The 21,857-nt window shown below is 45.7% G+C and overlaps 1 protein-coding gene across 6 annotated transcripts in view; it reads right to left on the bottom strand.

Moving 5' to 3' along the window:
* Nucleotides 1-2,555: 2,555 nt before the first annotated feature.
* LOC125751819 (cytosolic carboxypeptidase 4-like) overlaps nt 2,556-21,857 on the bottom strand; it is a 65,744-nt gene continuing 46,442 nt past the window's right edge. For 5 of the 6 annotated variants that reach the window (XM_049031149.1, XM_049031151.1, XM_049031148.1 and 2 more), the window contains 5 exons: nt 18,029-18,158; nt 16,247-16,378; nt 15,750-15,926; nt 10,666-10,829; nt 2,556-3,403 (listed from right to left, as the gene is read on the bottom strand). In XM_049031149.1, coding sequence (XP_048887106.1) covers nt 3,145-3,403; nt 10,666-10,829; nt 15,750-15,926; nt 16,247-16,378; nt 18,029-18,158 — 862 coding nt within the window. In that variant the 3' untranslated portion in view covers nt 2,556-3,144. The remainder of the gene's footprint in view (nt 3,404-10,665; nt 10,830-15,749; nt 15,927-16,246; nt 16,379-18,028; nt 18,159-21,857) is intronic. The other variant, XM_049031152.1, reaches the window with a different exon arrangement.

Below are 21,857 nucleotides of genomic sequence, written 5' to 3'. Positions count from 1 at the left end.
CTGTGAGGCCCAGCAAAAGCATCAATATAAAAATGTTCATATAATGGCCTGTGCAAACAGGTCTTATCTTTCGCGTGGAAATTAATGTTGCTTCCTGACTAATCAGATAACGCTGGGCTCCGTATATCATCCGGAAGCTGCTCCTTTTTCCCCTTGTCTGCTCTTATCTGCGATGACTTTGGCCACCTGCTGGAGTAGTGAGGGGGTAGTACATCACTGCCTTTAAAATCCTATTCATAAAATGCATTTTAGATCCTCTCCAGCTTCGCTAACATCCTGTTGCTAATGACTGTGCGGCAGAAAGGGAGATGGGTCACATGGGTCATGTTGCTAAATGTGAGAGCCAATAAGGAAGCGCCCACTGCTCAATAAGTTGACCTGCAGATCTACTGCATAGCAGTTGGATCTGCACGTCAGATGAATCATTATTTGTCTTTAGTTTGCCTACGTCACACAACTAACAGATGTTGTACACTAGAATGATTTGGATTATATACTCACATCAAGAATACAACTGATGGATTCATTGTGCTGCAGGTTTGACGGTTTAAGTGAGGCTTTTCAAATACAGGGGAAGTACAACATGATCGATGGGTTTATAACTGGTCTTGTGATTATTTTTCTTGGGAAGTATTTGAATATCCACGCTACAAAAATTCATCAAGATAACTGAATAAGCCTTAGACCATAAATTTAAATGTATTTTAGATGATGTAAATCTGGGTATGAGTATAGCTGTTAAATGACAAAGGCACAAATAGCTTTGGCCAGTCATCTAAGCTAACCCACCATTAAGTCTTTGATCAGAGGATGGTGCTTTTGAAAATCCTCCAGTAAATAAAATTGTTGAAGCTGTAAATATTACAAAAACTGTCCCCTGGTCTGTGGAACAGTTTATGATATAAACATGGATTGAGATCTTTTGTCCCGGGATGGGAAAATCTAATAAAATTATTTGACTACAATTGTTCCAGTACATAGTGTCCCGCAACATGGTGCCCTGAGCTACATGGGATAGGGTCCAGGTCTCACAACGACCCTGATCGGCATAGGAAGTTTAATGATGGATGGATGGATGGATGGATGGATGAGTGGACAGATGGACCTTCCTTTTTCACAAAGGTGAAAAACTAAATCATCATCATTTGCAGTCTACGGACACAGTGAATCAGTTATGTAGATATTTTCATTTCTGCTCACGAATGGACCATCGCCTAATGAGGCCAGTCATATGCTACACACATCAAAAGAGGTCACACTTGCAAAACTCTGTGTTAAATGTTAATTGTTGGTTCAAGGCCTTTTGAGGCCACGTGCTTGTGCACGAGATGTGAAAAGGTATGTACTAATTTGGCAACATCAGGATCTTGTTACAGATCAGTCAGCTTCTGCCGACAATGGGCAGCTGGGTGATAATGGGGTGAACTGCTTTTGTGGGGAGCAAGGGAATAATTAGGGTTAAACTCGGAAAATTCAATTGAAGTAGAAGCTCCCTGGAATGTTACTGTACTTGCAGCTGCAGTATGTAATTAGACAACCTTTCTGTAAAGGAAATTGGTTCCAAGAGGTCTGAAAATGGTGACTCCTCACTAAGCCACCAAAGGCCAATCCCACGGTGAAATAAAAAGATAGACTGGTCGTTTGGAAGAGAGATGCTTCTCCGGGCTGAGAAAGTCAATCTCGGGGAAGCTAAAACCAAGACATGAAGCTCTTTCTGTGTGCGAGTCGACAGGCTTAGCAGTCTTCCATCAACAGATGCTTAAACATGGAAGAAACAAAAAAAAAATAAGGAAAAAAAAGTAAAATTACAATAAAAATTGCTACTGTATAGTTTTGATGACCCGTGGGTTCGGATCGTTAAGCGAATTTTTAAAGGGAGCTAACCGAGAATATAACATGCAACGCACACCTGTGAATGTATTTCTGTGTCCATGTGGTACATATACTGTTCATATACAGGTAAATGTTAACATGAGGATCTCCCACTGAACCAGTAATCATGAGCTGCATCTGAATTCCGGAGCTGCATCCTTCAAAGGACATGGTCCATGAAGGTGTAGCCTTTGTAGGCTGCGTTCTTCCAAGGTCGAACAGAAAGCGTTGTCAAATGGGGCAGCCTGGCCTATGGAAAATTTCCTATTTACGTCACCAGCTGCTTCCATCCGTACCCTTAAATCATGAGGTGCTACTCGTATTGTCTAGCCAGGGCACACTCACTTTACCTCTGCCCTATGAATCCTGGGATATGTTGGGCTGCAAAGTTTCCATTGGATGGATATTTCGTGACTTGGAAAAAAGAGGATGCATTTCTACTGTAGATCGCATTTGAAAGAGCCTTCGAAATGGGACAGCCCTGTTGCACTGCTGTGATGCATTTGGTCTTCGGATGCAGCCTTAGAAGGGTCCAGCCCCTGAATTCGGACACAGCCATTGGAGGACATGCATAAATCATGTGATTCCTTCATTTTTACCATTTCACATGTCTTGGCATGCAAATACCCCCAGAGGCGCTGCCACATGGTTTAGCTCAATGTTGTTAAAAAATACACAACAAAAAAAGATAAATAAATATTTTATTGGGCAATTCGATCACTGACTTCGTTCAACAGTTTCACACAATGTAGGTAGGTCTTCTAAATTTTTGTGGCTATACCTGTATGTGCAGTTCGCCGGACACATTTCAGAGTAAACAGCCTCTCTGTTGCAGTCAGACAGTCTTTAAATGAAATGAAATTATACCTGTTTCATAGTCTTTCTCCCCTCACCACTTATATATAAGGACAAAAGTGCACATAGGCAGGTAAAAGTGTTACAGCACTCCTCATACAAATATCCCTACATATACCCCATACATTTTATACCTATTTATTTTGAAGGCTTTCTGAGAAGCTCAATAAATTGTTTTACCCTTTTTTAAAAATTATATGTATAACATTTTCGATAAACTGAACCAACTTAAGTGTTAAATGTTTCTTCACTTATGGTTGTTTAACAGTGTAACGGGCGCTTTCCAAGAATCATAAGAAGTATAATAGAAATGTGTTTTAAATAAAAGTGACAGGCCACACCCCAAGTCCCATCTGTGCACAATTCGCAGAGGGAGTGGGAGGTGAACACAGCGATTAGCGATGTTAGCGTGGCCCGCTAACTGAAGAGCTGGCCTGAGATATCCGTGGCTTGCCGTGAACCTCGCTTCTGGCTCAGAGTGTCCAGGGAGGCCCGGTGCATGAAGCAGGGGATGAGGCGTGATTTTCTCTCCGGCCGCTGCAGCTCCTCATCCTCATCGGAGCCCGGCCCGTTGCCGTCCACCTCAGCATCCAGCGTGCCCACCATGTGCTCCTTGCAGCTTGCGTTCAGGTACTCTATCTCCTCCAAGCATGGCGGCTCGTCATCCACAAAGGAGCTGGGAGGAGAGGTTGCACCGCGTCAGGGGCCTCACGCGTATCTGAGGGATCTAGCTGCCCAAGCATGTTTATCGCCCGACAAGCTAGCACAGTGCAGAATGGTCCAGCTCACTCCTCACTTCCTGTGCCCTCCATTACTAACCCACCACACCTCCTGCAAACCTGTCCTCACCTTCCCTCTCTGTGTCACTCGGGGAGGACAGATGATATCATGACTTGGTGTTCTTTCATCAAACTCACATCTTTTGCTTTGTGTTTTTTTTTTTTTTTGGACTTGGATTACAGCAACAGTTAGGGCAGGAACTAGGGTGAGTGTCAGAGCTAGGATTGGGATTAGGGTTGCTGTGAGAGTTAGGGTTGCTGTTGGTGTTAGGGTTGCTGTGAGTGTTGCTATGAGTGTTAGGGTTGTTGTGAGTGTTAGTGTTGCTATTAGTGTAAGGGTTTCTGTGAGTGTTAGTGCGGTTATTAGTGTTACGGTTTCTGTCAGTGTTAGTGTTGCTGTTAGTATTATGGTTGCTGTGAGTGTTAGTGTTGCTATTAGTGTTAGAGTTTTTGTGAGTGTTGTAGGGTTGCTGTTAGTGTTACAGTTGCTGTGAGTGTTAGTGTTGCTGTTAGTATTATGGTTGCTGTGAGTGTTGCTATGAGTGTTAGGGTTGCTGTTAGTGTTAGTGTTGCTGTGAGTGTTAAGATTAGTGCTAGGGATGCAGTACGTAATGTTGCTGGGAATCAACCCACTGGTTATACAGAGGGTCGGATAATGGTAGGATGAAGTGTACATATCTATAGTTCTGGTCACTAGTTTTTTTTCGCTTGAGAAATGATGATCGCACTGAGAAAATCTTTTGTTACCCATCGCAATTGCTAGCAGTAGTCATTGATCGCGTGAAAGCACAAGACCAAGCATAATGATTTATATATGAAATCTGGCAGAAATGAAGAGGCCAGCTTAAAAGGTGTGTCGCACCGAACAGTGTGCCCAAGCCGGGCTTGATTCAGGCCCACTCACAGCACCGACACCTCTGTCAGCTGGGTCTTTGAATCGCTTCCCTGAGGGACACCATCTTCTTGCACAAAGGCATCTTTTAAGTTGTTTGTGTAACTGCATTTGTAATGTCTATAAAACTGGGTGGTAAGAGGGTTCAGTGGAGAAACTTTATTTTAAAATAATACTTTATATAAGTTTTACATTTTACCCAAATCATATAATTAATTTAAAATACGTAAGATATTTCTGCATCATCCAACATGTGTGTCATTAGTCATACTGTATACGTCCTACATTCATGTAAAAACAATATTTTTGCAAACATATAAGTTCTACATTGACGTACAATACATATTAATTGATGTTTTGACAGTATTATTTTTTTATGCATAATTCTTTGAATAAACTAAATTGAATCATGGACAGTGGTTCTACACAAGCTGAATAAATATTTGAAAAGGAAACATCCTTATTCAGTTTGTGCTCTGAGAACATAACATGAATTTTCTCATGTCTAACTAAACCAACTGAATGTACTGAGATCATATGTCTTTCATCAGAATAATTTGAAAGCATTCTCTCTTTTTTTTACTAGGAAACAACAAGTGATTACCATGTGGTTTCCTACTAATATGGTAAAATGTAAAGTTCAAGTAAACGTTTTATATTTTTCCTATAGACTTTTCTACTTGAGGAACGTATTGGGGAGCGATTGGAACATATGAAAAATGCTATGAAATTGCGTTAACCTGTATTTCCCCTTATACACGGGCCCTGAATAATCACAAAAACAAGTTTTGTTTGTAACCTTAACCATAGCTTCAGTCGGCTAACCCTAATTTGGGGACATATGGTTACACAATAGGCTATTGGAAAATATTAAATATGCTATTAAAATGAGTCCAGTTCAGTTGTCCTTCTTTTCATCTGTACGGCGAGTCGCGTGTGAACACAGCCCACGGCTCTTCTTGTATGACTCACAGAGTCATTACGCCACACGGCAGCATGCCCCAGACACGGCCAGACATGCTGACGCGAGATGTCACCCCGGGAAATTATTTCACAGGCTCTCATTTTAGGGCCGGCTACTCGGCCCCCAAGGCGCCTTTCACCACGGTGACCAAAGCCTGACGGGATGGCTATTGACCTGGCCCTGATGAGCCGATTCTGTGCCGGTAGGTGGCTCCGGAGGGGAGCAGTGATGAGTAAGAAAAGGTGGGGGCTGGGCCTGACTTCCTAATAAGGGTGACAGGTGTGTGGTTAGACAGTGTTTCCTTCTGAAGGATCTCTCAGCAGACTGGGTATTGCCATGTTATTCATAGCACTTTTATATGTATGGGGGAGCAACACTCAAGCAGGGAAGTACTAATTGCTCATAGCATTTTTAAGTGCCGACCTAAACGAAAAATAAAGCCTGACACAATCCTGAAGAATCCTTTTCACGTTCTAAGACCCGAAAGTATGGTGCCATTTTCGCATGGAGCGGAAGGTCAGACCATGCTGTCGTAGCAGGGAAAAGGTAGTTTTACTGCACGCTCACGTGTGTCCGGTGTCCTAAGCTTTTATTTTAGTTTAGATGCCTTTAAAATCTCAAGGAGCTAGAAAACTCAGGCCACACATGAGCATGCAGTAAATGGATGGTTTTTTTTCCCCATCCATTATTTCTCAAGCTAGAAGCACTAATTTCATATAATTTCGCTTAACACTCACAAAGCAGCCCTATTACAGGCACAAAGGTATATTACAGAAGTAGAGATGAAATGAGCCAAAATTAAAAATAAGACAGAAGACATAATAAGACAGAAATTCTCAGTGGAGCACACGCCAAACTCTCCCGAGGCACGTCCTGGCTCTGAGTGCAAGAGTTTGAAGGCTGCTGTGAAAAGGAGAGCAGTCCGATCTTCATTTGAATCTGCGGAGAGCAGAGCTCACCTCAAACCACATACTGATTCCTAAGTAAAAAGCATTTTCTCTGTTTTTTTTCCTTTTTTCTACTGGAAAAAGACAGCTGGCGAGAGATTAAAAGCTCTGCCTATTCTGAAGCAATGAAACACTATCCAGTCACACAGGGGCCATATTGATCAACCTGAGACAATGTCTGCCACTGTCCATTATCTGCGTATTGAACGCCACAGCTTAGCACATTACCGCTCCCCAATGACAAATCTTTTATCTCCAATGCAAGTGATCCATAGGATGGCAGAGACACAAAGAGCTGCAGGAGGAGTGAGGATTACCATACGGCATGATGCTTACAGTGCTGTGGGAGAGGGCTCCACCACTGCAAATAAGAACAAGCTTACAGTGTTGTGGGAGAGGGCTCCATCACTGCAAATAAGAACAAGCTTACAGTGCTGTGGGAGAGGGCTCCACCACTGCAAATAAGAACAATCTTACAGTGCTGTGGGAGAGGGCTCCACCACTGCAAATAAGAACAAGCTTACAGTGCTGTGGGAGAGGGCTCCACCACTGCAAATAAGAACAAGCTTACAGTGCTGTGGGAGAGGGCTCCACCACTGCAAATAAGAACAATTATGAATGTAGATAACCAATCACATGGACATGGGGCCTTCCCTGCGTGACCTCTGCTATGTGAAGTGATATGAGTGTTCTTCTCTTCTCACTGAACAAATGAGAGAAATCACAGGTATAACTTTGGAAATCAGGCTCTACCCCTGCAAATTCCTCTTTGGGGAATGAGCTTGTTAGTTGAGGAAGTCGTCATGCTCCCTCTGCCTCCCGCTAAAACCCTCCAGCACATCATCGCCGTGCTGAACGCCGCCCCCATTAAACCTCCTTAGTTCTTGGCTCCCATGTTTCCGCAGAAAGGACGATATTCGAGCTGAAGATGGTTCAGTGTCTGGGGCTTTGAAGCAGAGCAGGCCAGAAGCAGACAGACCTCCGGCTTGGTGAGGCTCTGCTTCCACAGAGGCCGGTCCACTGTACTTGCAGGCCGGCGCCGGTCCGACACACAGACACATCTGAGAGGCTGTCTCCCTCGGCGGACACCAAACAGCGGCACCAGCTTTAAACGAGGCCGTTCGCTGGCTCTGTGGAGCCTCTCACAGCCAAGATGGGACCTTGAGACTCAAGTAAACCTCAGTGTGGTTCCCATAGGAGTGACACATTTGACAGACAGATCCAAAGTATTTGTGTCCAGAACTGAAATACAGGAGAGTCAGCATAAATTTTACATAGCTGTGCAATTAACTGACAGATAAAAGGTGATCTAGGGGTTTCTCTGGCTACTGGATGAGTATTTGGAAGATGGATGGTTCTAGTGTAGCATAGGTGGGTGGATGGATGGATTAAATTTGATTGATACATTATAGATGCCAAGTTTTTATGTTTACACTTTAAAGCTTAATATCGTTATTCATCAAATTATCTGCATGCATATTTTCTTGTACCATGAGGTTACTATAGTAAAATGTGAGTATAATGTCAGCTGTCATGTACAGGAATTTGAACGGCACATAAATGGATATTTAACGTACAGTCGGCTTTGGCAGGAAGGTCCGCGATTTCTCGATGCTGACGGGGGATAATCCTGCTACGGCTACAGAGCTGAGATACTGCAGGATTATCATGTTGGCCCCTGCAGTGCAGCTTATTTGAATAGATAATACTGAGTCTGCTAACAAGAGCATGATATGCAGGGAGCATCAGAGACCTTCGTTAGCACCTCCTGGCCCACAAAGAATTTGTTATAAATTCATACAAGCTCCACAGGCCTGACTGACAATGCATGTCACACATCTAAAAATGTACAAAAACATTTCAGATGATATTATAATTAGGGCAGCAGGGTGGCTCAGTGGGTAACACTGTGGCCTAATGTCTCTGGGGGTGCGGGTTTGATTCCTGCCCTGGATATGTGTGCGTGTGTGCGTGCGTGTGCGTGTGTGTGTGTGTGTGTGTGTGTGTGTGTGTGTGCGTGCGTGTGCGCGCGCACGCATGGGCGGTCATGTGTATAGTACATTGTGGGAATCAAAAAGTCTTCTATTCTTCGGTTATGTATGGTTACGGTTGGGGCTGGGTAGGGGTTACCCATAGTTGGGATTAGGGTTTTTCTCAAAGAAATGAATGGAGAGCCCCCACGAAGATATAGATACCGAGTCTATGGGTCTGTGTCTGTTCATTTCCAAACGTTAGAATTCTGATGCACACCTGCTACACAGTAGCAACTATCACAGTAGCACTTTGAAAAATTCTGTGTCCTATTTATGGAATTCAATTATCTACATTTCATTTACAATTAAGTACCTTTCATACTCACTGTAATTACTGTAACTTGAAACTTTATAAAAATCCAGTCAGAATGTTTCACTATTGTTTTCTGTGTGATGGGACACAGGTACCGGAGCAGGCCACGGTGAGCTCTCTGTTTAGTACGAGTTTTTATCCCTGTGGAACTTTACCAAGACAAGCTGAGTGGTGACAGATGAAATCTGTCTTGAATACACCGTTTAATGTGTTATTTTCCCACTCAGACAAATGCTTTTCTTTTTTGGTTTGTCATTATAATTGATACAAGCTGTTCCTATATCTATCTGGGCGATGCAGTGAAAGATCGATTCTTCTCTGGGGTAAGGAAAGTGTGGAATTAGTAAGATCTGTGACCAGCAGCCTAAAAGCTGAAAGGTAGTGATCAAAAATGTCCCAAAAAATGTAATTGCTGTGCAAGTGGACCTGCTGGTCTCTAGAACATTTCAAAAGTGATTATTTAACAGCCAGTAGAAAGACAAGAGATTAGACCTAGCAAACACAAAGGTGAACACACTTGTTTATGGTGATGCAGGCTTCCTGCCTGTGTGTGTAGTGATCATCCATGTCCGGTGTTTGCAAGAGGCTACATGCTGGCAGGAACACACCAGCACCTCAACGTGATCAGAAGCTCAAAGTTAAAGGAATATTTTGGATGGGATGGGATTTACCTGCTGACAGAGGCTAACAGCCCTCACGAGTACAGGCTAACAGCAAGCAGGTACAGGCTTACAGTGGGTAAGTAGAGGCTCACAGGACTCAAGATACAGGATGACAGCTGGGGCAGGTATACACTCATAGCCCTCACAGGTACTGACTCACAGCCCTCACAGGTACAGGCTGATAGCAGGCAGTTACAGGCTCACAGCCCTCACAGGTACAGACTGATAGCAGGCAGTTACAGGCTCACAGCCCTCACAGGTACAGGCTGATAGTAGCCAGTTACAGGCTCACAGCTCTCACAGGTACAGGCTGATAACAGGCAGGTACAGGCTCACAGCCCTCACAGATGCAGGCTGGTAACAGGCAGGTACAGGCTCACAGCCCTCACAGGTACAGGCTGATAGCAGGCAGTTACAGGCTCACAGCCCTCACAGGTACAGACTGATAGCAGGCAGTTACAGGCTCACAGCCCTCACAGGTACAGGCTGATAGTAGCCAGTTACAGGCTCACAGCCCTCACAGATGCAGGCTGATAACAGGCAGGTACAGGCTCACAGCCCTCACAGGTACAGGCTGATAGCAGGCAGGTACAGGCTCACAGCCCTCACAGGTACAGGCTGATAGCAGGTAGGCATGGGTTCACAGGCCCCCAACTATTCAGCACTATGGCTGTGTCCAAGTTAAATGGAATTTGAACTTGAAGTTCAGCAAGTCCGCAAGACAGGACTGTGGAGTTAATAATGAATTTAACAGAAGTTCACTCTGAAGCCTGACGTTCACTTAAACCCACTGAAAGTTTGAAAGGTCCTTTTGCATTTTCTTCTGAAACAACACTTAGGTAGTAAGTGATGCTTTACCTCATTTTGCCCAATGAACCATAATGTCCCTGAACAACACACTATCCTCCCCAGATCCGGGTCAGGATTAGCATTTTACGTATAATCCAAGAAACCATCCCAGGAGGACTGTAAACATTATGGCTATTATGGCCACAGATGAGCACCTTCCATGGCCAAGCAGCACACATACATAGGGTGAGCAGATAATCTTTGTCAGGGAGGACGCGTTGAGCTAGGACAGGATTTGTGAGCCATGTATTCAACTAACAGGACCCGGATTTCACTTTAGCACCAATCAGCACACAGCAGTTATGGCAGTGCGCTGATTGGTCTCCTATAACAGAGCTACAATATTTAGCCAAGGGCACGAGCCTTTCATTTGTAAAGTAGTTTGTAAAACTTGAAGCAGCTCAAAGTGTCCTCCCTGGCGTGGATTATCTGGTCACCCTACAGAGACACGCAGCGAATGTTACCCATTCACAGACACAGGTGAGGCTGAGTGGCTTACTTGTGTGACTGGTGGTCCTGGGGGCCGTTGTACAGGTCGTACAACAGCGAGGGCTGGCTGATGAGCTTCCTGCTGTGTAACATCGAGTTCCTCCTCAGAGGCAGCAGGCTTTGGCAGAACTTCAGGCCCATCTCCTCCAGCTCCCCGGTGCCAGTCTGAAGGCCCTGGTGTAGGAAAGAGCAATGCCATTAGCTGCCCTGTGGGGGGGTTAGTGAACTAAATGACGAGAAATATTTAGTTTGCTGATGTGGGCTACTTAGAGAACCAGGTCTCTGCACGCGCAGTCGAGATTAAGTGGCTTGTTTATAGGTGCAATAACATTTCCCCGGAAACTGAAGGCTGATGCAGCTTCTGAGTCAAATAGGCTCCCAAAGGCTCATAGTTAAAGGGGGGCCCATTGTGGAGGCTTTGACAGGAAGAGGGGGCATTTTTCGGCTAAACAGCTGATTTACGCTTTGTCACTTTGTTATGGCTACAGAGCTGAGATACTGAGTCCCCCCCCCCATCCCCCCCCCCAGACATCCCCAGCTCCCTGGGCAGAGGCAGTGCCTGCAGAGAGGCAGGTGGTCTGGGTTGCATTCAAAATGATGCCCCGCTCGCAAGGTATCTCCCACCCCCATCCCAATGGATCCGGCCAATCGGTCGGCGACGCTGGGGTAGAACGTGCAGCCAGAGTACATCGTGTTCAATGGATTTCATTTTGGCCGTCTGGAGAGAAACCGGAGTGGAGTTCAAGAGTGGAATGAACACAGGAACTGCTGCTTATTTCGGGGAGAGCAGGCTGGGTGGGGCATCTCAAGAGTCACACTGGTGGGGGGGAGAGGGGGGCTCATCCACCTAATTAATCAGGAGACAGAATTTATCCCTTTTCATAATATGAACGCAAAGCTGAGCATGGACTACCCCAAGCTTCCTTTCCGCCAGACAGGTCATATGTTGAAACAGACAGATGTCAGAATAGGATAAGCACACTGACACTGAGGTGTGAGAGTGACAGTGGGATGTGTGTGTGAGGCTGGGATCGTCACGCTGTCTTACAGTACAGTACTTTCCTGGGGCAACTGTTGTATGATGCGCAGTGCGCACTAGGTAGCATAACACTGCCGCGGAAATGTTTTTTTTTTTTTACATACATTTATTTAAATTTATGCAAAAGCTTCGGCCATTTGTTTGAGTCACATAAGCTGTAAGTTGGGGGACTGTCTGCATGTGCTGTTTATTTGTCTTACCTGTTTGATTCATGAAAATCACGTTACGAAAATAATACATCTGTCTCTAATGACTAATGCCCGTACGAATCCAGGTATCGCGCAGCACTGCAACCCGGTGCTGGTGCTGGAGCAGGGAAGTCAGCTTTAGAAGCTGTGGGTATGTTATGGAGGGCGGCGAGCCGGGCGGCGGAGGGTCAGGCTGGCCAGGGCAGCGCCGGGAAAGCTGGGAGTAATGATGGGCGCGGTTCAGGCGGGGGCGCTGCTCTCATCTTCTCGCGGGCACGATCATCCCCCCCTGTGGCCACTCACTGCATTCTCCTCGCTCCGTTATTGGCAGGGAAAATAAGGTGCTCAGATGCAATTTTAGGGGTGAGACCGGATTATGAAATGACAGTAGGACACAATGGCTGAAGCCTGGGCGTCCTTAATGAGTGTCAGAGAAAAGCAGGCACCCCGGACATCGGGATAATGAGGGAAAATGGACCATTCAGGACTTACAAAGCGCCTGGGCTTGGACTCACAAGGTTTACTGATAACGCAGTGCTCACGCGCTCTTCCTTAGCTACTCATTAGCTACGAACAACTTCATTCACTGCCCCACTGTTTGAATTAAAGGGACCTTCGATTAGGGAGCATTTAATTAATTGCCTGACAAAGGTTCACGCGGCGAATGGGTCACGTGTCAATCCCAGTGACCCCTGCACACAATACAAGCATGTTTTTCGCTCACTGACGGACAAACGAGGAGAGCAGAGAGCTCTCGACACAGCAGACTGCAGAGCTAATAAAATGGTCACATTCTCCGCTTCCCTGTCCAAAGCCACTCCGCTTCCTGATTACTATAAGGACTGGGCACATACCAGAGGGAATTTAAGTACCTTGTAGAGGCTCAGGCCGGACACTAAGAACACTGTGCTCTGGGTCTCGGTGTCCCGCATCACCCCCGCTGAAAAAGGGGGGTCTACCGGACGCATCTTTAAAAAGAAATAACACGGCACCCCCTGAGGGCTGGCACCACCTCCTGGCACACCAGCTGCCCCCTTCCAGACCCCACCCTGCCACAGTCCATGCTGGCCCTGGCTGGCCGGGGCTTCTCGGGGGGCTGGGAGGAATGCAGCCAAGTCAAATCAGGCTCAGGCGAGAAGCCCGGGCTCGCAGGGAGAGTACAGGGGAGTGTGATTCGGAAGGCTGAGCGATTACGCACAGCTCGCTTTCAAAAGCTCACTTCCTTAAGGTCAGTCGGGATTTACTTTCCTCCTATCTAATCCTTTCGGGGGTGGGGGGGCAGCAAACAATACCACATTTTCTCTGAAATTACGGCTGGGCAATTAATTTTCAAAATAATTTTCAGTTTCCAATGGCTTCCAATGATTAACAAAACAAAAATAATCTAGAAAAAGTGATTATTATGTCACATTTCATTTCGCAATGATGCTCCCGTTTTGTCTTGTGTTATAAATCCAGCCCCCCCCTTTCCAGCCACATCTTATTTGTTTCTCAGTTGAATTATATTTAGAGTTTCAAGAAGAAGAACAGTTCAATAGATGCATCATATTTCTAAAGTCAATGATTAATTGTGTTTAATAATTCTGAACTCAAAATTGGCCAAAATAATCATAATTGTGTGTGCATAATGGAGTAGCCCTCGCTGAAATAAACTGAAACTGAAAATTAAAACAATGAAAGTAAAACACGCTTTGTGTCGAACCTTAATGGAGCCATATTAATTAAACCATTCTACCTCCCCTGGACAGGAGCGTGTGTGTCACCCTGCCCTGCCTGGACTGCTCTTACATTTCCCCTGCCAGTGTCTGCGCCTGGAGTCCTCAAGCCTTAATCTGCACCAAAAAGACACCCCACAGCCCCTAAGAAGGCTGCTCCAGCGGCACTCTGAGCTCCCGCTGTAGACGACTCCCCCTGTGCCTTGTTAACAGGTCTGTACACCTGGTGAGAGTGAGATTTTAAGAGCCTGCTACACAGCTCTTTACCACTGCCACATTTCATAGTAGGCAGGGCACTAGACAATCACTGTTAAAATGTCAAACAGGAAGACATTGCTGCAAGGCTGCCTGGTTTATTATTATAAATAATATGCATCGTTTGAGAGGCGGCATCGTGTGAGAGGCGGCACAGTGGTTGGCACTGCTGCCTCACACTTCTGGGACCAGGGTTGAGGATCTGCCAGAGTTCCAAGCCTGTGGAGTTTTCATGTTCTCTCCGTGTCGTCGTGGGGTTTCTTTTGGGAACACCGGTTTCCCCCCGCAGTCCAAAAACATGCTGAGGTTAATTGGAGTTATCAAATTGCCTGTAGGTGTGCATGTGTGAGTGAATGGTGTGCGAATGTACCCTGCAATGGGTTGCCACTCCATCCTGGGTTGCTCCCTGCCTTGGGCCCATAGGCTCCGAATCCCCCATGACCGATGAATAGGAGGAGTAATTACAGGAAATGGATGGATGTATCGTGTGAGGGTGTAAGTGAACCTGCTGAAGGACAGACAGCCTGTCTACCTGATGCTCTGTATGGCTTGGAATGGACTCTAGGCCTCCTGTGACCGACTAGGACCAGCAGTTGGAAGATGCATGGATGGATGGATGTAACAAAACTGATTAACATGCAACTAAACTCACTCGCTTGTTATATTGTTACATTAATCTTAAGAATCTTAAAAAGCCATGTTTTCACTGAGATGTTACTTGACCTAATGTTGGCCTAAATAAACTTCGTCATGAACACATGCCCATCTACTGACATTGTGGAATGTTCCCTTACTTTATGTGGCTATACTGATGCCCTGGGGATGGGCGGCCTTTGTGACTTGCTGGCCATGCTGCTGAATTAGCATCAGCTGCCTCAAGTAAGCAAACTTAGAGTTTATCTTTTTCAAGTGATGTGCATGCAGGGATCACTGCTGGACCGGCTGATGACAGCCACCAGAGCTGAAATGCTCTGTCAGTAGGCTTCTCCAGTGAGGATATGCCCCGCCCCCAGGCTGTCTAGTTCCCATGTGGCTGCATATGATTGGCTATGTGTGTAACTGATAAAAGTGCCAGCATTCTGACCAACTGTGGGGCAATTATTTTTATACCGCATGTCTTTGCAGAAGTTATTTTCTATTTGCTATCTGCTTTACTTGGAAATTTGAGGCTGAAAATTAATTTTAGACCCAAAGAGATGCTGTTCTGGTGAAACAGAGACTTGAAATTGGCCTGAGTGTAAGATCACGTGGGAGACCGTGTTACACTACGCTGCACTTCCTGGTATAGATTCTGGATCAGCATGACGCCAGATGGATAAGCAGTTACTGCAGATTGATTGATGGATGGATGGATGGATGGATGGATGGATGGATGGATGGATGGATGATGGATGGATGCATGCATGGATGGATGGACAGACATATTGTCTTGGAGTGCTTTTCCCTGTTCCCTCTATTAAGCTGAACTTTGACAGCCACCAGATTTTTCCTAGTAAAATATTTGATACTTTCCGAACATTTTTGTCCTGTTTATTCTCAAGATATATGGACGAACATGTAACTTAAACATGCAGAATGGGAAACCCATTATACCCTTGCTTTTAGTCAGGCTGTCTATTCTAAATAGTTCCATTACAAAGTTCAGTGAATGTATGCATGTAAATATATTCCATATCCCCAAATATGTTCCTGCCTACTAAGCCGAACAAAGGCTTTTCATGCTAACGGGAACTCCTCCTCCGAAGGAACGCCCCCACCCCCCACCATCATAATTCAGTGGCTGTCAAAGGAGTTAATTAAGTGCAATGCCTGTGCTGAATTATACAGCAGATTTCATGTCTGTAGAAGGAAGCTAATCGGCAGGATTAGCCGCGGAGACAGATGGACCTTGTCGCACCTTGTAGATGCCCTGGTCACAGCCATTGTAGGTACTCTCCATGGTGTAACTCCTGAGTACGCCCATCTCTCGCCACACCACCACACGTGCCGTGGACTCCCGTGATCGCTCCACCAGGTAGTTGCAGCTGTTTAAGGAGAAAGCAGGAGCAATACGGTCCAGGGTCTTCGAGATTGTCTGTGGAAGACAGAGAGGGCCTTCATCTCCAAGACGCTTAATAACGGTCATGGTTCATTGTCAGGACCTCTGTCCATTTCAACCTTTTATGACGTGTAACTCACTGGGGCTTTGCAGTTAAGGGCAGTGACCTAGGAAACACATCATTATTATTTCTAAATTAATTCTAGTTAATGTGTGTGACAAATCGTTTAGGTAGCAGAAATGGGAGATGAAGTGCCTCATTGAAATGGTCACTCTTGGAAGAGCAGAGATCTTGTTTTCACATTAAATGTGGAACATCTTGAGAGAGGAGCGAATGGAAAGATTGAGGGGCATACCCGGTACCCGGGGTCCTCCTTCAGGGTGGCAGTGTCAACGGCAGAGCCAGACTGCCACAGGGTTTCCTTCACGCTGCACCCGTAGAGGAAAACGTTCTTCTTCCTCGAGTGGCCGTGGTAATCACAGAAAACCTTTTGGATCAGCACGAGCCCACAGTTAGCTCTCCCTTTTGTGACAGCACAATGCTTCAATTTGTCAGGGAGTGGGGGGGCGACAGAAGATGTAACACGGAGCATGCTCCGTGATCCTCCCGTAATCCGGGAGGGTTCATGCAAAGTGTGGAGAACGCGTCAAATCCCGCCTTATTCCAGGAAGACCGATGGCTTTCTGAAGGCAGACATTTGCTCTGTCATTCCAAAGCCCTTAAAAGCATGTCCCAGGGGCTACATTTTGAGCTTCTCTGACTTACCAGAACCAGCTTCCAGCTCAAATACTTAATCTTACAGTCCGGAAATAAATGATTACTGAAGCCGAGGAGCCTTGGAGGAACCACCTCAAACTGCACAGAGGAATAACTGCTGCCTCTGAATGGCAGATTTACAATTTACTGCAATTAAGTCCATGAATTATTTTCAATGAATTACAATTATTATGCAATTATACTTCTAGTTCAGTGATTACACGAGCCTGTGAGCTTAACGGTGTGGGTCTTTTACCTAATTAACAGCACTAATAAATTATGGTTGAACTATTTAATGTACCTGGGAAATTAATTCAATAAATTATTACAACTTGGAGTAAAAACATGTTCGCTAATCTTGTCTTAAAATTGTCAGGCCGTGGGAAAATAAAAGGAGGACATCAACTAAAGATGTACAGCTCTACTTAATTAATGTAACAACCCAAATTCTGATTAATATGGAAGGGTAAGATGCGTTAAATGCACCCAGGGCATGTGAGCAAGGAGCAGTTGTGCATGCATCTGTTCACGAAAGTTGTTATCTATCCCAAAGTAAAGTACCATCCCGTGCTGCACTCATAAGTCCTGCAGATACCTGAGAAAATCCAGCAACCGATGAGGATTTTTGTTTCATTACCCCACGATATTCTTTCATTGCTCACAGCTGAAGTGTTTAATGGGCTTCCGTGTCCACAATCGGGGCAGAATTATTTCTCTGTACGAAGGGTTTTTCTTCCCCAGGTGTCTCACACTGAACACTGAACCATAGTTAACCCTGAACACTGAAGAGTTACACTGAACCATAGTTAACCCTCATAAAGTTTGGGGAACATGAGACACTCTGTGCCTTTAAGCTGCTCTAAATACATGCATATATGTTTACATCCATTTTATGAGCTGAGCCTCCAGTTTGATAAACTAATAGGATCACTGGATGTCTAATACATAAATGAAAAAGCACATTACAAATGCCTGGCATTGCTGCCAATATTTACTTCTACATGTTTGGACAACAATGATTAATCTTATGTCATGGTTCTTTGTGTGGCAAATGTAAAACCCACGTAATGAATTCTCCAGAGGAGTGTAAGCAGATGAAAACACAATTTTTGGTTTTTGTTTTGAATTGCCAAAGTCATTAGGAAATCTGCCACTGTGACCCCATTGACCCGGCCTATGCCTGAAAGCAGTAAAAACCGGACAGCTCGTCCAGAGCCTTCTCCATTTATTCCTGTACGGAGGATGGAATATTGAACAGGGACTGACGCCTTTAAGGAAAGGAGCTGCTGGGCATTGATGGAGCAGAAACAAAGTGTCCTTTTAAAATGGGCTTTTAAATGGGCTCGATGTGGCTTGGGGGGGGGGGGGGGGGGGGGCTCACCAGTGGGGTCCTGCCGATGCTGTTGAGATAGTACAGGAGTCCCTTTGCATGGAAGATGGTGGGACTCAGGCTGGGTTCAGGCTTCATCCACTGCCTGTTGAGGTCCTGGCCATTCAGGGAACAGCGGTGCCTGCCAAGAGGGACCACGGTGTCTCACAGAGCACAGGTGCTGGCCATCACTTCAATTGGGCCCTGGGCATGCAACAATTCTGCTTAGAAGCCAAAACGGGGTATGTCTTTTAATTTAAGCAGAGTATATCAACCAACATTGTAATTTAGGTAAGTGACCTTTAGAAATAAGGTCCAGTCCATGCTAACTTGATCCATATTTCTCCTTAAAATAATAAAAAGCTGCTTTTTTCTTAATTGACTAAACATTTTTATATTACAGGTGGCAATATTTTAGTATGTAATTAGCTGGAAATTGAAAGCCAGCTAGAGGTTTCCTATGAAAGGCGATTGCGGAGGTAGTCAGATTCTGGCCCAAAAATCCTGTTACAGTTAAACACATTTATGAATCGGTTGATTAAATGGCCGATTAACAAAGAAATCCCACCCACCTCCCTTCCACACGGTATCCAACGCAGGCAGTGTTCTGGCCAAATCAAACATTCCCACACAACCCACAGCATTCACACAGAAACTCTTTTGAGACTTTCGTTATTATTACAGAAAGACGCTGGAAGCCAGGAAGTGCTATTAGAGCGTATTACAGGATGGAACATGAGTCAGGGAACGGATAAACGCAGCTTCAGACAAACATCTACGGGGAGAAAAATGTCTTCACACAAAAGACACGCTTACGGCTCAAAGCGAGCCTCCTTCTGATTCACTGCCAGTCTGACGGGTATTTCAGACAGAAGTACAACCTGGCATTGTCCTCCCTAATTTCCCATTGAGGTTCTAAAGGTTTAATTTCAGAAGAATCAGCTGGCTCTCACAGTCATTCCCATGTCACTTCAGCACCGGAATATTCCCCAAAGCCCCCCCCCCCCCCCCCCCCCCCCCCCGTTTATTCTCTCGCTTTATCTTCTTTTTAAGCCAGTTGAATGGCAGTGATGTGCTTTTCCCCACTTAAGCAAAGCAGGTGGCAGAGTGTAGAGTGGCGTTCTTGCTGACTCGCCAGCGTCAGGTCCTGCGTTTGCTTATCTGCGGCGCAGCCAAGTCACTGTTTTGGTTTCGGTTTCTGTTTTGGTGATGGAGCCTCAACGTAAAGTGAAGTTTGGACCGGCTACCATGGAAACTGCCCGGCAGCCCTAAACGACATGAAGTATCCCTGCCAGCAGCAATGGCTCTCTGTGGACTTCTCACTGATTCAGGCCAGGCCAAGACGACCGAATGCATTCCCTGCAGTATCCAGTATCCAGTGTATCCAGTGCAGGGTCACAATGAGCGGCTGGCCTATCCCACAGCAGCTCCTTCCTGGATAGAATGCCAACCCAGGACACAAGTACACATTTTTCATCAAAAGCAACGTATGCAGGGTCAGCCAATCCCTGGAGCAGTGAGCGTTAAGGGCCTCGCACAAGGGCCCAACGCTGAAGTAACTCAGCTAACCGTGGGACCTAAACTGGCAATCTTACAATTACACGCACAGCATCCTAACCTGCTCAGCCATACACCACCCTCATTTAGACACATCACTCCACCTAAAGTGCATGCGTTTGGATAGCGGGTGGAGGAAAGCCGCACAAACCGAACAGAAAGACAGAGAGAGAGCCAAGGCAAGAGCAGAACCCACAAGCCCAGAGGAGTGAGATCACAGCCATATATATAAATATAACTTTAATAGAGACTCAGACTTCAGAATCTGTTTTTCCCTGCTTCTCTCTCTTATGTAATTTTGATGTATTGCTTATACTTCTGTGTTAAATATTTAACGTTTGAAAAGCTTTGCTGAAAATGACAGCAGCCCCTGGAAAGACATTTTATTTTGAGAGTGTTGTTCAGCACGGTAATAATTTATGGATGCGTCTGATACGTCTTTTTATAGCCAGGCCCGTCTCTCTGTCTCTCACCGTCTGACCCATTAAGGATGTCCTGCGTTACCGTAGAGCAGGTACGTCACACCAAGAGCAGACAATGGATTCACAAGTCCTACCAACACAGATTGCAAAATGAATGATGAACTGCAGACAGGCAGTTAAAAGTTCATTAGTTTTTCTTTCTGGAGTTTTCATAATCATAATTTAAAATATTCCCAAACCAATAAACTTAATGTCTGCCATTTCCAATAAAAAAATTCAATATCTGACAAGTTTTTAGATCTTTATGTGAAAGATGCACGCGGCTAATTCATCAATTTCCCTGCAAGGCTTTCAGCAGGGACCCGGGGGCATGACAAAAAGTTCCAGATCTGCAGGATACACAAAGCAGCCTCAGCATTGAATGTGGGAGGTGATTTCCGATGTTATGATGCTGGCTAGACTCAGCCTGGCTCCTGCAGGACAGTGTCAGGCAGAGGGACAAAGTCTCTAACCGGCCACACCTGCTGATGAAGTGCGATGGAACGGGCAGCCGTGGGAATAAATAGAAAAATCATTTACAATAACAGCAGGCAGTCGTCTGGAGGAGAACATGTCCTGCGATTGACTTGTCAATTGGAGAAGCGATTTCCTGTTTTGGGAAATTATGTAATCTAAAGCCCAAGAACCTGATTTTGCTAAATGTATTCAGTCAGTGCTGTGAGTTGAAACGACTTCGGCATTCAGGCCCCGGCGACACCAGACCACAGTGACACTGCGTCAGAAGCAGCAATGGTGACACCAGACCACAGTGACACTGGATCAGAAGCTGCAATGGTGACACCAGACCACAGTGACACTGGATCAGAAGCTGCAATGGTGACACCAGACCACAGTGACACTGCATCAGAAGCAGCAATGGTGACACCAGACCACAGTGACACTGGATCAGAAGCTGCAATGGTGACACCAGACCACAGTGACACTGGATCAGAAGCTGCAATGGTGACACCAGACCACAGTGACACTGCATCAGAAGCAGCAATGGTGACGCCAGACCATAGTGACACTGGATAAGAAGCAGCAATGGTGACACCAGACCACAGTGACACTGCGTTAGAAGCAGCAATGGTGACACCAGACCACAGTGACACTGCGTCAGAAGCAGCAATGGTGACACCAGACCACAGTGACACTGCATCAGAAGCAGCAATGGTGACACCAGACCACAGTGACACTGGATCAGAAGCTGCAATGGTGACACCAGACCACAGTGACACTGGATCAGAAGCTGCAATGGTGACACCAGACCACAGTGACACTGCATCAGAAGCAGCAATGGTGACACCAGACCACAGTGACACTGGATCAGAAGCTGCAATGGTGACACCAGACCACAGTGACACTGGATCAGAAGCTGCAATGGTGACACCAGACCACAGTGACACTGCATCAGAAGCAGCAATGGTGACGCCAGACCATAGTGACACTGGATAAGAAGCAGCAATGGTGACACCAGACCACAGTGACACTGCGTTAGAAGCAGCAATGGTGACACCAGACCACAGTGACACTGCGTCAGAAGCAGCAATGGTGACACCAGACCACAGTGACACTGCGTCAGAAGCAGCAATGGTGACGCCAGACCATAGTGACACTGGATCAGAAGCTGCAATGGTGACACCAGACCACAGTGACACTGCATCAGAAGCAGCAATGGTGACACCAGACCACAGTGACACTGGATCAGAAGCAGCAATGGTGACACCAGACCACAGTGACACCACGGTTTCCCTCTGCATTTTCATGAAGTCTTGCCGTACCTCAAATCCCAAATGAAAGTTTTCTGCTTTAATAAAAAGTGC

This window comes from Brienomyrus brachyistius, chromosome 11, assembly GCF_023856365.1.
Source record: "Brienomyrus brachyistius isolate T26 chromosome 11, BBRACH_0.4, whole genome shotgun sequence".
In the NCBI taxonomy this organism is placed as follows: domain Eukaryota; kingdom Metazoa; phylum Chordata; class Actinopteri; order Osteoglossiformes; family Mormyridae; genus Brienomyrus; species Brienomyrus brachyistius.
The sequence above is the reverse complement of the archived record's forward strand: the minus strand, read 5'-3'. Positions and strand labels throughout refer to the sequence as shown.